Here is a 17,968-nt window from a genome sequence, read left to right on the forward strand (position 1 = left end):
CTCAAGATTAGAGGTGTAGCTGTGACAGTATCTCAGGCTGGCTGCCTGGCTGCTTTCCTTATTTCTTTTTGGTTAAGATTTTATTAACCTTCAGGTAAGGTCGTGATCCCAAAGTCCCGGGATCGAGTCCCACATCGGGCTCCCTGCAGGGAGCCTGCTTCTCCTCCCTCTGCCTGGGTCTCTGCCTCTCTCTGTGTCTCTCATGAATAAATAAATAAAATCTTAAAAAATATATATATTTGAGAGAGAGAAAACGAGAGATGGAGCCCAAGCAGGGGGAGCTGCAGAGTGAGAGGGAGAAGCAGACTCCCTGCTGAGCAGGGAACCCCCACATGGGGCTCGATCCCAGGACCTAACTAAGATCATGACCTGAGCCAAAGGCAGATGCTTAACTGACTGAACCACCCAGGCGCCCCTCAGATTTTCTTTACCAGCTGGGATCCCAAGAATCCTGTTGTATTGCACTAGGGTGGCAAATCAATTCCCTTCCACCCAGTTCGTGTTCAAGAACATCACTGAGCCATGTGTCGGGCATTGTGCTGGACACATGCCAGAGCCCAGGACAAAAGGACCACGATTTGCTGGCTTGGATAAGGAGAGAAACAATGTTTCAAGGGCACACGGTTCTTAGGCCTCGAAAAGAAAATTCCAGGATACAAGAAAGGTTTGTAGTCCGAGTCCTACGCCATACCTGGGGAGTAAGCTTTCCACTAAGTAGGGGCCCAAAGAAAGCAGTCCTCCTGCACACAGAGGGCACTTCCCATGTTTGCTCCCTCTCACCAACCCATTGTTCATTTAGCCATTTTAGCCTTCCTTTTCTAAGGAGGGTCTACCCCTTGTGTCTTTCTCCTGATATTTTCCACTGTGACTTCTCATCTTTATAAATTTAGGTTTGAATGAAGTTCAGCTCTCTTGACTTTGTATTTCTTACTGGAGGTACAAAAGGTACCGGTGGGGTGAGGAAGGCAGCAGCAAAACCCACACTTAATAAGTATCTTGTTTCGCCCTAATTACTAGGAAAAATGGCAAGTGGTTTTATAAGATACAGATAAAGTGACCAAAGAAATAAAGTACAACTGAAAATAAATAAAATCTTTAAAAAGGGGGGTGGGGGTGGGGAACGCCTGGGTGGCTCAGTGGTTGAGCATCTGCCTTCTGCTCAGGGACTGATCCCAGAGTCTCAGGATCGAGTCCCAGGTTGGGGTCCCCGCAGAAAGCCTGCAACTCCCTCTGCCTATGTCTCTACCTCTCTCTGTGTGTCTCTTGTGGATAAAAGTGGATAAATAAATAAAATCTTAAGAAAAAAAGAAAGTACAATTGATTTTCGACATCATTACAAAAAGATGTAGGCTACAGCCCATCAGAATCTCTGCCTGCAAATACACCAGACCTTGTTTTGTTTTTATTTCTAATCTCAAATGTGAGAGTTGCAGGAGAGATGGAGCAGAGATCAAGAAAATCTCCTCTTCCTCCCTCCTCTGTCAGTTGAGGCAGATGAAGAGTGAAAGCCCACATGCCATGCACCATGCTCGTGCCAAATGCAGTGATTACCTCTATCTCCTCCAGCAAGAGCTCCTCGGTTCTGTTACATTTCTTCTGGGTCTGGGAGATCTGCAGATCAGTGTTTCTCTTCATATAGCGATTTTCCATGTTGGTTTTTGCCTTCATCTCTTGCAACTGGTCCTTGAGGTGAGCAATATATTCATTCCGACTCTGTAGAGGTAAGCCCAGTTTTCGAAATTAAAATACATTCAGGCGGCACCTAGGTGGCTCAGTCGGTTGGGCATCCAACTCTTGATTTCAGGTCAGGTCATGATCTCAGGGCAGTGAGATGGAGCCTGGCATCAGGCTCCCCACTCAGCAGGGAGTCTGCCTAAAACTCTCTCTCCCTTTCCCTCTGCCTCTCCTCTCTCTCTAAAATGAATACATCTTTTTAAAAAAATAACAAAATTTAAAAAAATAACAAAATAAATAAAATACATTCTACCTCCATTCAGTTCAGCCAATGACTGAAGCCTACCTTTTGTATCTATAAATCAACAAGAAACTGAATCTATTTTTCTGTTTCTGCACTGTAGGAAACTTAGCCAATAATCATGGATAGTATAGATGAAAATGAAAGAGAAGTAGTTCTAAGCATCAGGAATGGGAGATTCTTTCCTAGGTGCACTATCTGGGTCGTCTGTATGCATAAAGATTTCCCATTACTACTTCATTTTGGTAGAAAGAGCACTGGTCTAAATGATCAAGAGAATCAGGTGTCTTCCCACCCAAGCCCCCAACAGCTGTATTAGCCAAGTCAGTTAAATTCTCTAAGTCTTACCTTCATTACTATCTGCCCTGCCTGGAATATCTCAGCAAGCGATTAGAAGGAATTAATTGAGAGTAAGTGAAAACCCTTGGCAGGTCACAAAGTGCTCGGCAATTTTAAGGTTTCAATATTCATTAAAAAAATATTCATTCTGTACCATACTAAGTTAAACAGTGGAGACCTAATAGACATGGTCCTTGCCCCCACAGAGCTTACGATCTAGCCAAAAGCCTTTTCTAGAAAATTGACAAAGTCAAACAAACCTTTTGGAGCTCCTGGCTGGATCAGTCAGTGGAATGTCTGGATCTCAGGATTATGAGTTTGAGCTCACATTGGGTGCAGAAATTACTTAAAGATAACACCTTAGGTGGTACCTGGGTGGCTCAGGGAGTTGGGCAGCCAATTCTTGATTTCAGCTCAGGTCATGATCTTGGGGTCGGATCAGCCTCGTGTTGGGGGCAGGGGGACCTGCATGGCAGGGAGTCTGCTTCAGGATTCTCTCTCCCTCTGCCCTTCTTCCACCCCACACCCAGCTTGTTCTCTTTCTCGGTCTCTCAAATCAATCAATCTCTAAAAAAATAAAACCTTAAAAAAAAAAAAAAAAGCTTGCTTTTTTTTTTTAAAGATTTGATTTATTCCTGAGAGACAGAGAGAGAGGGAGAGAGAGAGGCAGAGACACAGGCAGAGGGAGAAGCAGGCTCCCTGAAGGGAGAAGACTCGGGTCTCTATCGGGACCCCTAGGTCATGCCCTGGGGGCAAAGCACAGGCTCCAAAACTGAGCGCCCCCCCCCCCCCGCCCCGCGCCCCGGGCATCCCGCACACCTTTCTTTTTTTTTTTTTTTTAATTTTTATTTATTTATGATAGTCACAGAGAGAGAGAGAGAGAGAGGCAGAGACACAGGCAGAGGGAGAAGCAGGCTCCATGCACCGGGAGCCCGACGTGGGATTCGATCCCGGGTCTCCAGGATCGCGCCCTGGGCCAAAGGCAGGCGCCAAACCGCTGCGCCACCCAGGGATCCCCGCACACCTTTCTTTAGAGATGCAAAGCACTACTAAGGACCAGGACCACAGGCCCCATCGCAGGGTAACAGGCGGTGCCCTCCTCTGATGGGGTGAGAGGAGGATTCCCTGAGAAAGGAACTTTGGGTCTGGCGCCTGAGCGGTGAGTATGCAGGTAATACACAAAGTGGGGCCAAGGAGGAGTCTAGGGAAGAGGGAAAATACGGGTCCAAGTCGTGGGGCCGCAGAGGGCTGGGCATTCTTCGGGCCCGAGCTGCCAAGCGGACAGGCGGGGAGGCGGCGCCCCGGGCCCCGCAGCAGGTGCATCGCGTCGGCCCGACACAGCGGCCCACACCTGTGCGCCGGTGGGGGGGTTTGTCTTTTTTTTTTATAAATACTTTACTATTTATTTGTTTGTTTATTTATTTATAAGTTGTTTGGTGGATATATGGCCATTTGATGTTTTATGATTTAAGAGTTCGAGTTCAGGTCCTCTTTCTTACAGAATGTAAATGTGCATCTACACATGTATATGCAACTGTTGTCAGAATTAAGCCGGGCGAGCTTAGCGCTAAGCATCAGGAGCGGAGACGGAGCACACATCGGTCAAGATCCTCCCGGGGAGGGCGGCCTGGGTGGCCCAGTGGTTATCGCCGCCTGCAGCCCAGGGCGTGACCCCGGGGTCCCGGGATAGAGACCCGCGTGGGCTCCCTGCATGGAGCCTGCTTCTCCCTCTCCCTGTCTCTGCCTCTCTTTCTCTCTCTCTGTCTCTCTGGGATCTTTAAAAATATATATATTAAAAAATAAAAAAGATCATCCACAGTGAAAAGCAAACATGGTTAGATAGAGGCCCACAGGCCCCAATTCGTCTTGTCGGACTTGGGGTTACCGCAGAGTCACCCCATCACGCCGAGCTCCGCACAGCCACAGTCCCGGGTGGTAACACGGGGCAGTCCTTCTCCACCTGCTACAGGCTGCAGGCTTGTGTGCGATGTATTTAACCCAAGGCTCTTAATAGTAAAATCCTGCCAGCACTTCTCACAAGCCAACAAATGTGCATTAAACTCATTTTTAGGGATCCCTGGGTGGCGCAGCGGTTTGGCGCCTGCCTTTGGCCCAGGGCGCGATCCTGGAGAACCGGGATCGAATCCCATGTCGGGCTCCCGGTGCATGGAGCCTGCTTCTCCCTCTGCCTATGTCTCTGCCTCTCTCTCTGTGGTTCTCATAAAAAAAAAAAAAAAAAAAAAAAAAAAAAAAAAAAAAAAAAAAAAAAACTCATTTTTAGAGGGGTCTTTTGGGGCTCACTTTTGCCCCTTCCTTTTCTCTACACTTCCCTTTCCCGTCTCTTGCCATTTTGCTTCTCTGCTCCCTTCTAATTCAAGCTGTAAGGCGGTTGGCGACCAAGTCTGGAGTTTTGGAAGGCTTCAGTTAGAGTGGAATGGGATGGCTTCCTTTCCTCACTGGCCGGAATCTGTACACCTGCTTAACCACTCAGTCTCTCTTTGAGGCCCTGCTTATATACCACTTATGTCCAGAAAGCCTTTTCTAGAAAACCTCAGCCCATATAAATAATCGTGATTTTGTTTCTCACAGAACCTGACCATGTGGAACAGTTAGGTATTCATTAAATAGCATCCATACAAAGATACACTTTCAAAAACTCAAGAAAATGTTCTGGTCAGTTGTCTTTTTCAAGCTGAATATTAAGTCTTTCAGAGTAAAAATACAAAGATCAGAAATGCAGAGTTAAAACTCTAGGAGTTTCTGCCTACGGCAAGCAAAAGGTGCTGCATTATATAACTTAGTAAGGTCATTTGACATTGGTCTACAGCTGCCCTGTGCCAAGCCAAAGGCATCTGGTTTTGTGCCGTCGTCATGCGCCTCAGATTATTCCCTCCTTACTGCTGTTCGGCACAACTTGTGGCCTCCTGTGGTGACCATGTGGGAACAGAAGAAGATGTAAAATATGGACAGACTAGTGATGGTCAAATCTTGATCAAAGCATACCAGGTGCACTGCAGCGTCACCCCGGATCTTCACCTGCAGTATACAAAAGAGAGGAGGCCTACAAGCAGTGGAGTACGGGCCCAGGGTCGTTGTCCGTTGTATGAACTCCTTTTAAGTTGCTCCCTAAGAAAAGATCTGTCTTCACCACAACCCACCAGCATAACCCTGCTTGTCCAGGGTGTCTGCAACCTTCCCCGTGATCAAGGTCTGTGGACTGAGGCAGCATATTTGTGGGTTTTCGTAGCAGAGCAAACTTTACTTACAAATCCTCGAACTGCCTTCAGATCAGTACTTGTTATTTGAATTCAGAAGAACAGGATTTAGTAATGGAAACAAGCAGTCAACCAATTATAGTTAATAAGGCTCTGATGGCTGCCACAAAAGTGTGAGCCAAAGAATTTTAATGCTAGTGTCCATTTTCATAATTGAACACAAAGTTGAGATGAGAGTTTGATTGGATGGAAAAAGGAAAATGGGAATGTGGTCTATTAAAGTAAAAAGAGCCACAGAAAAACAAAATTCTGTATGAAGTTAACATCTGTATTTGTCTCTGTCTGACTAAGAATACTGGCTGATTCTGGAACGGTCTCCCAATACACTCTGAGCTACAGAGTCACCCCTTCTAAGATGCAGATGAAACACAGTCACGTCCAAACTTCTAAAGTTTCAGGCCCCAATTCCACCCATTACTTCATTTCCACTTGAACTATTCCCATTTCAATTGTACCAACTTCTTTTCTTTCCTTTTGTAATAACGTTTCCATACATCTCACTACTCACTATCTTGACTGATCTCTTCTGAGTAAACTCCTTTAAATGTAATGCCTAACACTATACACAATATTATAAATGTCTAAGTGCAACAGAGGACAGGGGAGTATTTTTTCCCCTGTTGTATAAACAGTGCCGCAAACTATGGTAATCAAAACAAAGAAGCGCTTCAAATGCTTTTCACAAGACTGTGTGGTCATGATTGTCAGGGTCCTGATCGCGACTCAGTAGAAACAGCACTGCAAAAGGAAGACTCTAGGATATCTACAGAAGATGGGAAGGCAGGTACCTTTTAAAAATGCTATTACTAAAAATATTTTCTTAAAAAAGATTTTTTAAATGCTATTACTATGGGGCACCTGGGTGGGTCAGTTGGTTAAATGTCTTACTTCGGCTTAGGTCATGATCCCAGGGCCCTGGGATGGGACTCCACACTCATTGGGGAATCTGCTTGTCCCTCTGGCCCCTCCTCCTGCTTTGCTCTCTCTCCTTTCTCTCTCTCACACATATACAAATAAAATCTTTTTTTAAAAAATGCTGTTATGGGCAGCCCAGGTGGCTCAGCGGTTTAGCGCTCCCTTCAGCCCAGGGTGTGATCCTGGAGACCTGGGATTGAGTTCCGCATCGGGCTCCCTGCATGGAGCCTGCTTCTCCCTCTGCCTGTGTCTCTGCCTCTCCGTGTGTGTCTCTCATGAATAAATAAAATCTTTTTTAAAAAATTAAAAATAAATAAATAAATAATGCTGTTACTACAACAAAAAGTGGTAAAGCCCCACTTCAGGGATTCATGTTAGAACCTGGCTAAGCACCTAATAAAACTATTGAAGACAAGTAGGTCTTCACAATTCTCAACTTATAAGAATCTTTTGAACAAAATAAGGCCTTTCGTTTCACTTTTGCATCCTGTTGGAATCAGTTCAGTGTTCTAATAATCAACAAGATTCTGAATTCTGATGTCTATTATTTATCATATACCAGCTTTGAGTTGCTTGCAAATTAGCAAGCATGCCTTCTATATCTTCATTTACTTCTTTCTTTCTTTCTTTCTTTCTTTCTTTCTTTCTTTCTTTCTTTCTTTCTTTCTTTCTTTCTTTCTTTCTTCTTTCTTTTTAAATTTTGTGGGATGCCTGGGTGGCTCAGTTGGTTAAGCACCTGTCTTCGGCTCAGGCCCTGATCCTGGGGTCCTTAGAGTGAGCCCCGCATTGGGCTCCCTGCTCAGTGGAGCTCCCTCTTTCTCTATCTCCCACTCATGCTTGCTCTCTCTCTCTCTAAAATAAATAAAATTTTGAAAACAAAGTACTTATTCTAAAAATGAATTTATTTATTTGAGAGAAAGAGATGTGTATACACACACACACACAAACACACACACACACATATGTAAATACATATATAAACTTAAGGGAAATGAGAAGCCCTAGGCCCAGGAGAAAAATAAATCCTCCTTGGCACCCTGTTTTGAGACTGTCTCCCAGGCTAAATATCTCAGTGGCAGCTCCAGTACTGGAAAGCTTTATTGTACGTGCCAGAGGCAGCAGGATGATGTAAAGGTAACTGCTTAAAGAAACTCCAGGTCAGCATAAAGCCATGGGTCTGGAGTAGATTAGAAATAGCCCTAAGAAGCATAACAACAAAGATTACAAACCCAGAATTTTAACATGGTCCAAACCCTGACTCCCCAGGGAGAAGACAGATTTCTTACATGATGAGGCTCCCCTACCTAGATGGCAACCATTGATGATGTTTGCCCAGACAAGTGTAGCTTAAAAGGCCCTCCATAATCTGTTCCCTGTCTCCTGTTCTAGGTTCATCTATGCTACTCACTCCCTTTCTTTCCAAACTTTAGCAGCTAAACTGGCCTTCCTTCAGTTCCTTATATATCCCAAGTTCTATCTCCTAACTGAATATTTAGAAATTCTACTTTCACTATTGCCAATAAACTCTTAAAAGAATGACCCTTACACAGTTAATAATTATAAACTCTAGACTTCACACAAAAGGAAATTACATAAAAACATTGGAGAGTGTACTAAATCAGGCAGATTCTGGAAGGAGGAGACAGTTGTAAGTAGGGTACAGCATGTGGTGAGTTTCCAACTTTTTATGAGGTCGATTAGACCACAGTCAGCACTACACTATGCAGTGGGTGGTGGTGGTGGCATGTGTGAAGCAGTGAAAACTTTTTATAACGAAAAACCAGAAAACAGATTTTGGACAATCACAGCCAAATAATTTTCAATAATGCTGAACAAGAGAAAGGAAACTTCACATTTGGTAAATAAATTCTGTCCAAATCTTTGGTTGATTCCTGAGGCACACAGGTGCCAAGAAGAATGCAGGCAGTCCTGGTAAGAATAAAAGAAAGTGAACTGAGACTTCAACTACTGCCCAATGTAGGTGAGAGTTTTTAGCTTTAATTTAACCAAGTTAACTGACCACTAAAACAAAAATGTCAGTACACTTTGGGAGATAGAACACAATGCAGAGTCTCTACAACATAACATTCACAGAGTGGAAGACACATCCCCAAATTACTCCATTTTGAAGAAAAAGAAAACTATGACCACACTCAAGAGAGATTAACCTTAAAATTAAAATGTTGGAATTAGCAGACAAGGATTTTTTAAGATTTTCTTTTTAGGGGCACCTGGGTGGCTCAGTGGTTGAGCGTCTGCCTTCAGGTCAGGTCGTGATCCCAGGATCCCAGGATCGAGTCCCATATCAGGCTCCCTCTGCCTATGTTTCTGCCTCTCTCTGTGTGTCTCTCATGATAAATAAAATCTCTTTAAAATTTTTTCTTTGTAAGTGGGGCAGCCTGGGTGGCTCAGTGGTTTGGCGCCACCTTCAGCCCAGGGTGTGATACTGGAGACCTGGGATCAAGTCCCACATCGGGCTCCCTGCATGGAGCCTGCTTCTCCCTCTGCCTGTGTCTGTGCCTCTCAGTCTCCCATGAATAAATAAATAAAATCTTAAAAAAAAATTTTTTTTCTTTTTAAGTAATCTCTCCACCCAACTTGGGGCTTGAACTCACAACCTTGAGATTAAGAGTTGTAGGCTCTACTGACTGAGCCAAACAGGCATCCCAGAGGACAAGGATTTTAAAGAAAACTCAGTAAACACTAATAGGCTCATAATAAATTAAAAAAACAGGAAATCTCAGCAGAGAAAGAGAACTATAAAAAAAAGAACTAAATGGAAATTCTAAAATTAAAAAATACATTACCCTAAATGCATTTTTAAAAAAGTACTAGAAAGGCTTAACAGCAGAATGGAGGAGATAGAAAGTCAGTGAACTTGAAAATAGACAAATAGAGATTATTTAATCAGATGAACAAAGAGAAAAAAAATTTTAAGGAACAGAGAGACCTGCAGGTCAATATAAAAAAGTCCAATAGGGGGCAGCCCTGGTGGCGCAGCGGTTTAGCGCCACCTGCAGCCCAGGGTGTGATCCTGGAGACCCGGGATCAAGTCCCACATCGGGCTCCCTGCATGGAGCCTGCTTCTCCCTCTGCCTGTGTCTCTGCCTCTCTCTCTCTCTGTGTCTCTATGAATAAATAAATAAAATTAAAAAAAAAAAAGTCCAATAGGGATAATTGAGGTTCTAGTAGGATCTGTGCAAGCAAATGAAAATTTATAACTATCTGAAAATTTACTGGCTGGCAGTCACAAACACAAATACGGTACTATTGCACCTCCATGAGGTACTTAGAGTAGTCAAAATCATAGTGACAGAAAGTAAAACTGTAGTTACCAGGGGCTGGTTAAAGGGTGGGGGTATTGTAGATTACTGGTTAAGGGGTATAGTTCCAGTTTTGCAAAATGAAAAGAGTTCTGGAGATAGATGGTGGTGGTGGTTGCACAACAATGAAATATACTCAATACCACTGAACTGTACACTTAAGAATGGTTAAGATGGTATATTTTATGTTATGTGTATTTTGCCACAATAAAAAATTAAGGGAAAAAAGGATAAGGGCTGAAAATTTCAAAAATTTTGTGAAAGACACAAATTTACATATTCAGGCATCTAAGTGAAACCCAAACAGAATAAATATGAAGAAAAGCAAATCTAAGAACAGTATAATCAAACTGCAGAAAATTAAAGATTAAAAAAAAATTCAAGAGATGCCTGGATAGTTCAGTCAGTTAAACATCTATCTGACTCTTGATTTCCGCTCAGATCACGATCTCAGTCAGGACCGTGAGATGTAGCCCTCTGTTGGGCTCCATGTTGGGCATCGAGCCTCCTTAGGATTCTCTCTTTCCCTCTCCTTCTACCCCTCCCCAACTCATGAACTCATTCTATCTAAAAAAAATTTTTAATGAAAATAAAAATTTCAAAAGCAAACCCATTATATACAGGAGAGCAATGATTTGAATAACTACTATCTTCTCAAAATAAATAATGGAGACCAAAAGATAGTGACAATCCTTAAAGTACTGAAAGAAAAATCTGTCAAACCAAAATTCTATACCCATTGAAAATATCCTCTATGAACAAAAGCAAAATAGATGCATTTCTAGGTAAAAGAATATTAAGAGGACTTGTTTATAGCAAACATGGATTGGAATAAATAGTAAAGGAATAAGATTTACTATTCTTTAAGCTGAGAGGAAATGACACCAGATGGAAGCTTATTGATAAATATCGGGGTAAGACAACCATTTTCCTCTTCATTTTTAAAAACACATAAATTAAGATGAAAACCTGATTTTTTTTTGTCTTGTCTTTGTAATATACATTAAATGTAATGTATATGACAGACACAGAATAAAGGATAGTGGTGGAGAGGAAATAGTGGAAATATATGGGTGGAAGGTTTTTACATTTTATGTGAAGTGGTACAGTATTAATGCTAAATAGACCGTGAAAAGAAATCCCTAGAGCAACCATTTGTTTAAAAATAAAAAGGGGTATAGGTAAAAGACTACTAAGTAAATTAAAATCATAATCTAAAAAAACCACAAAGGTTTGCCTTGGATCTTCAGTCTTGGTTTATTCCTCTGCTGATGATCAAAATATCTGAGTGATATTCTGCTTTAGTTTTACTTTGCTTGAATGTAATGGCTGTGATGTCATCCAGGAGGATAAGTTTCACAAATAAGTGTTAGAGGTTGCCTGGAAAACTCTACTTCATCAACAATTTTTTAAAGAAAGAGGAAAAAAGTGGTTATGATGGTTACATCAGGGAGTTAACTGGCAGAGTGCCAAACCTGAGATTTCTTTTCATATTATCTGATACAGATGCTTAAAAGGAAATTAATATAAATATCTTCTATCTTAATAGTCAAGAAATGCAAGTTTTTAAATAATCAGAGATTTGTTCAGGGAAAAAAAGCTAAGAAACTTCTGAAAAAAATCTATTCATTAGAAAACCTAAGCTCACACCAAGTTTTGTGAAACTCTAGAAAAGAAAAATGTTTCTCAAAAAAAAGTAAGCAATAAGCAGAGGGTTAACAGAGATAATGATGTAAAAGTCATTACCAAAGGTACTTTATAATTAGTAAATAGAAAATAAGTCTCTTATTATCTTACGTTAAGCAATTTGCTCACAAGACATAAAGATAGAGTCTTGGAAGAAAAGCTAATGACCCTTCGTAGACAGTTCTTCCAAATATATTTTTTAAATAATGTTCTAACTTCTGGGGTGCCTGGGTGGCTCAGTCAGTTAAAGTGTCTGCCTTTGGCTCAGGTCATGATCCCAGGGTCCTGGGATCGAGTCCTGCATCCAGCTCCATGTTGGACTCCCTCAGCAGGGAGTCTGCTTCTCCCTCTGGCCCTCCCCCTTCTCATGCTCTCTCCCTCCCTCTCTCTCTGAAATAAGTAAATCAAATCTTTCTTAAAAAAAGTCTTCTAACTTCTATATAGGAAATAATGAAGACTCCCTGATATGAAGTATAAACTTGTCCAAATAGCTAGGCAAAAGCTGATATTAAGCCATAATTTGTAACTTTCTAAACTGCTAATAGTGTTAGACATCCTAATAGAACTAATTTCTAACTACCTATGCTGTAGCCCAAACATTGTTTTACAAGTCTATTGCTTAAAACTTAGGATGCATTTTCTTACAGAGGTAAATTAGATATAAGGTTAGGTCCTAATGACCATAAAAGCCCATTAAATCTACTCTGTACTTGGAATATAATACAGTTGACATCACACTGAACCATCATGTATAAGGAGGTTTGTAGTGTGTTTAATGTCCCATCTGGGACTACAGTCTCCCATGTGGGATGCTGGAATACAAGAGACTGCCTGAGACAAGGTCTCCTGTAGGGAGGGGGTAGGTGGTTTGATTGAGTGGGATGGGAGGGGAGTTCCAGAGGGTTGGGGTCTCCCTGAGTTCTATCCTGGTCTGACTTATATATCCCAGGCAACTCTCTAGTTACTCTCTTTATATTTTCAGTAGTAAAGGCATTCCGGGAGAAACAACAATTTCTCATATGTAATTTTTCTTTGCTTAGGAAAGATGGCTTCTACATAGCTGTTTTAGCTCAGTAACTTCCAGTGTTCCAGTGTTGGCCAGGTGATTCTTACCTGTATTTCAGCTTGCCGTTCCTTTTTGACAGTAAATAGATGTTTTTGAAGAGATTTTATCTGTTTTTTTCCTTTTTCCTCCCTAGAAGAAATAAGAATGATTTGTTTAGAGGTTTGTTTCTCAAACTCCAGCATGCACAAGGCTCATCCTCAGTGTTTTTTTTTGTTTTTGTTTTTGTTTTTTTTTGTTTTTTTTTTTCATTCTCAATGTTTAAAAACAGATTTAGTAGGTCTGGGATGGAGCCCTGCAATTTTCATCTCTCTCTCTCTCTCTTTTTTTAAAGGTTTTATTTATTTATTTCAGAGAGAGAGAGAGAGATAGTGACAGAGAGCACAAGCAGAGAGGAGAGGGAGAAGCAGGGGCTCAATCCCAAGATCCTGTGATCATGACCTGACCCCAAGGCAGATGCCAAACCAACTGAGCCACCCAGGTGCCCCACAACTCACAATTCACATTTCTAACAAGTTCTCAGATGTTGCTAATGGTGTTGGTCCATGGAACACTTTTAGCAACACTTTACAGAAGACTGCGATTTGTTTTAGTAAACCAGAAGAGGATTTTTTTGGTTTTTGTGTTGTATCTAAAATAGGTACTGCCGAGAAAAGGCTAAGAGGAGGGGGAACAGGAAGGGAAAAAGGAAGGGCAGGGCATTCTCTTCCATGTAATCTTCCCTCTCCTTCACTTGGGGTCAGTTCCGCATTGAGTCTGAAGGCTCCCTCCATATTATCTCTCACTCAGGTGTTTCCCCTGATAAAGTTTTTGCATGAATAATGTCATCTTGGCATCTCCCAGAAGACATGACTTCACGCCCTTGCCATGATCACACAAACAGTAGATGGCAAAGCAGGATTCAAATTCAGTACTGTCCCAATGAGAACATAACTATTTTATGTTACTGTTTCTGTTTGCACTCAGAATTCTGCTGATCTCTAGTAATCCCATTATCTAGGTTTAAAGAAAAACAAAATAACAAAACAACAAACAAAACAAAGTAAGAATAAACAAAATAAAACCTATCTTAGCTCGGGCTGCCATTACAAATATATCTATCAGGGGCAGCCCAGGGCCTGATCCCGGAGACCCAGGATCGAGTCCCGCGTCTGGATCCCGGCTCTGCCTCTCTCTCTGTCATGAATAAATAAATAAATAAATCTTAAAAAAACAAAAACAAAAACAAATATATCTATCAGTTTGGATGGCTTATTTTTTTATTTTTTTTTAAAGATTTTATTTATTTATTCATGAGAGACACAGAGAGAGAGAGAGGCAGAGACACAGGCAGAGGGAGAAGCAGGCTCCATGCAGGGAGCCCGACGTGGGACTTGATCCCGGGTCTCCAGGATCAGGCCCTGGGCTGAAGGCGGCGCTAAACCCCTGAGACACCCGGGCTGCCCAGTTTGGATGGTTTATAAATAACAGAATTCATTTCTCAGTTTGGAGGCTGTGAAGTCCAAGATCTAGGTGCCATCAGATTAAGTGTCTGGTGAGAAACTGTTTCCTGGTTCACAGATTATCATTTTCACTTGCATCTTTATATGATGGAAGGGGAGAAGAAGCTCCCTGGGGTCTCTTTTATATGGGCATTAATCTCATCCATGAGGCCTCCACCCTCATGACCTAACCACCTCCCAAAGGTCCCACCTTCTAATACCATCACATTGAGGGTTAGGATTTCAACAAATAAGTTGGAGGCAGGGGTGGAGTACATAAACATTCAATCTGCAGCAACAACCAAGACATGTTACCACTAAATATCATCTAGATAAGTACTGCTATTCAGGAATGTTTACAAAGCATGTACTTAACCAGAATCATGAGACTGAGATTGTCAATTGCAGAAGTATATATTATGTAATTACTATTTACAGATTACAAGAAACATAAGAAGGAGGAAAAATATTTCTCTAATAATAAATTCAGAACCTGAGGGTAGATTCAGTTAAATAAATGTTATTTACAGTGGAAACTAGAAATTAGTAGAGTATTTATTGCCTTCAAAATTATGAGATGATTTTCAATCTAAAAATCTGTACTTAGTCAAAGTATGAGGACAGAAAAAGATATTTTCAGACATGTAAAATCTTAATATATGTAAATTCCATGCACCCTTTGCTCAAGAAGTTACAGAAAGACATGCTCCAATGAAATGAAAGATTCACATAAAAAAGAGGAGGAATGGGGATCTAGAAAACAGGATCAAAAGGAAATCTCAGGAGATGAAGGGAAGGCCCAAAACTATAGCAATGCTGCAGGCCCTAGGAGCAACAGTAACAAATAGGGGAGAAAGAACAGAAGAAAGTCTCAAAAGGAAAAAAAAGAAAAAAAAAAAAGGGAAGACTTAATATGTATGACTACACTTAAAGAGTTTCAGGGCTCTAGTGAAGAGTTGGGTACTGGATTTGGAACAGAAATGTCAAAACAGACAAAAAAAATGACAAGATTTAACTCTAGGAGAAAAAAAGCTGTTCAAGGAAGAAAATTTAATCATTATATATATTGTATGTCCCCTCTTTTGACTATTTATAAAAAATAATCATCATCAAAATACTAAGTATTAATTTAACCAAAAATTATGCTCTAACTATTCTAGGGGAATGGAAAAAAACCAATAGATTACATCTAAAACTATATACCCACTAGTGTTGTTTGACATAAAGAAGAAAACTGGCCAGCGGGAGAAATGAAAAATGACTTGAAGGTAAACATTTATTTTATGTTTATTGGCCCACTAGTGGCCAATAGGGGCCGTTCACTGGCCCCTCAGTGAACGGTCTATCCTATCATTTCCTGTCATTTTTAGATAGGCCAAATCAAAGGATGTCTCACCTCTCTGGATCAGACTGCACTTTATCATCACAATGAAAGGAAATTTCAGCACCTTGAGAGATACAGACCAGTCAGCCCACTTTGCATTCTCTCTCTAAAGCAATGCCCGGCTAAAACAGCAGCAAGGCCACTACACACTGAATAGAATGGCAGAAACCCAAAGATTGACACCACCAAATGCTGACCTAGCAATTATGCTCCTTGGTATTTCCTCAAACGAATTAAACATTTAGATCCCCACAAAAACATGTACACAGAGGGGTGCCTGTGTGGTGAAGTCAGTTAAAGCATCTCACCCTTGGTTTTGACTCAGGTCTGATCTCAGTGTCATGAGATTGAGTCACGCGTTGTGCTCCACACTCAGTGCAGAGTCGGCTTAGTTTCTCTCTCCCTCTGCCCCCGCCCTTCTCCCCCCAGCTCTCTCTCTCTTTCCTCTCTCTCATAAACAAATAAATCTTAAAAAAAAAAAAAACTGTATGTAGATGTTTAAAGTAGCTTTATTGAGTTATTGCTAAAACTTGGAAGCAAACAGGTTGTCCTTCAGTATGTGAATAAACTGTGGTATATCCACACAGTAAAATATTATTATTTTAAAAGATTTTATTTAGGTATTTGACAGAGAGAGAGAGAGTGCGCGCACGAGCAAGCACAAGCAGGGGGAGTGGCACGGAGAGGGAGAGGGAGAAGCAGGCTCCCTGTGGAGCAGGAAGCCCCATGTGGACCTGGATCCCAGAACTCTGGGATTATGACCTGAACTGAAGGCAGAGTTTAACCAACTGAGCCACCCAGGTGCCCCCAGACAATAAAATATTATTCTGTGCTGACAAAGAAATGAGCTGTCAAGCATGGGAAAACACATGGGAGAAACTTAAACACATAATACTAAATGTAAGAAGCCAATCTGGAAAAGCTACGTACTGTATGACTCCAACTACATGACATTCTGAAGAAAGCAAAACTATGAAGGCTGTAAAAAAAAAAAAAAAAAAAAATCAGTGGTTGCCAGGGACCCAGGGGGAGGGCAGGAGGGGTGAATAGGCAAAACTCAGGATTTTTAGGGCAGTGAAACTATTCTGTATAAAACCGTAATGGTAAATGCAGGTCACCACATTGGTCAAAACCCTTAGAATGTGTAACACAGAGTGATCCCCAATGTAAACTATGAACTTTAGTTAATAATAATGTATCAATATTGATTCATCGATGACAACAAATGCACTGCATTAATCTAAGATGTTAATGAAAAGGGATACAGGAACTCTAGTTTCAGCTCAATTTTTCTATAAATGTAAAACTGAATTCTATTAAAAAAAAAAAAAAGAAAAAAAGCAATGCCCGAACAATACTGACATGGTATCTAAGTTATGTACACCCTTCTGCTACCAATGGGAATAGTGCTGGTGTGGTTTGCACCTTAATAGTGACCTATGTTCTAGAGCTGAGTTCCAATAAGGAGCACCCAGGGGATCACTTCAGCAAGCAGAGGGGCTGTTCTGGCTGTTTACCTTTCTAGAGTAGAGCCTGAGTGACCATGATGAAACTGATACCTCATACATCTTGACCTTTCTGACCAAAATGTCAAAAGGCCTTAAAACCTGGCAAATTGTCTCCTTTCTTTTGCTTTTGAAACACATGGTGTATCTCCCCTGAATAATACTGAAGTGGGATACATATTAAAAAATAAGTGAGGGGCAGCTGGCTGGCTCAAGTCAGAAGAGCATGCCACTCTTGATCTCGAGGTTGTGAGTTTGAGCCCCACGTTGGGTATAGAGATTACTTTAAAAAAAAAAAAAAGTGAAAATGATTCTTAAATTCTTAACCAAACGGAATTTAAACAGAAGATTTTTATGTTCTTAATTCTTATTCAGGGGCATATATGCACACATGTCCCGAGTAGAATGCATAAGCATGTCTTTCGTACTCTCTGCTCCTAGAAGAAGGAAAAATCATTCCATGGCAGGCCCTATGTGGGGCTTTCCCCAAGACTCACTCATTATTTTTATCCTTTTTTTTTTTTTTTTTTTTTTTTTACATACTGGTATTTTTCTTATTATTTTGTAAGATTTTACTATTAGTGAAGACAATTATCACTAAGAGAAGCTTCATTTAAAACTAAATAGAAAAAAATAAAATAAAATAAAACTAAATAGATGAGCTGAGAGGCATGGAGAGTGAGTACTAATGAGTATAGGCTTTCTTTTTGGAATGAGAATGTTCTGGAATTAGATAGTGGTGATGGTTGCACAACTGTGAATAAAACCACAAAATTGTACACTTTAAGAGGATGAATGTTATTCATTCATGGCATTGACAGACTCTTTCCTTGACCAAACTAATCAGGCTTCTCTGAGCCTTCCTCTCTAGTAGGCCTTGACCTTGGCTCCTCTCCTTGCCTTCAGCCTGCATCACCAAGTTTAGCAAGATTTCTGCTAAGTTAGTTTAGAGAGAATCCCTCACCCTTGACATCTGATCACCCTGGATATCTGATCAAATTCTTCATCCCCAACCCTTGATG

The 17,968-nt window shown here is 41.1% G+C and overlaps 1 protein-coding gene across 5 annotated transcripts in view; it reads right to left on the bottom strand.

Annotated features, from left to right (window-relative positions):
• DRC9 (dynein regulatory complex subunit 9) overlaps positions 1-17,968 on the bottom strand; it is a 47,061-nt gene that overhangs the window by 11,016 nt on the left and 18,077 nt on the right. For all 5 annotated transcript variants that reach the window (XM_077884636.1, XM_077884635.1, XM_077884637.1 and 2 more), the window contains 2 exons: positions 12,627-12,708; positions 1,552-1,713 (listed from right to left, as the gene is read on the bottom strand). In XM_077884636.1, the coding sequence (XP_077740762.1) occupies positions 1,552-1,713; positions 12,627-12,708 (244 nt within the window). The remainder of the gene's footprint in view (positions 1-1,551; positions 1,714-12,626; positions 12,709-17,968) is intronic.

The sequence above is a fragment of the Canis aureus genome, chromosome 35 (assembly GCF_053574225.1).
Source record: "Canis aureus isolate CA01 chromosome 35, VMU_Caureus_v.1.0, whole genome shotgun sequence".
Classification (NCBI taxonomy): domain Eukaryota; kingdom Metazoa; phylum Chordata; class Mammalia; order Carnivora; family Canidae; genus Canis; species Canis aureus.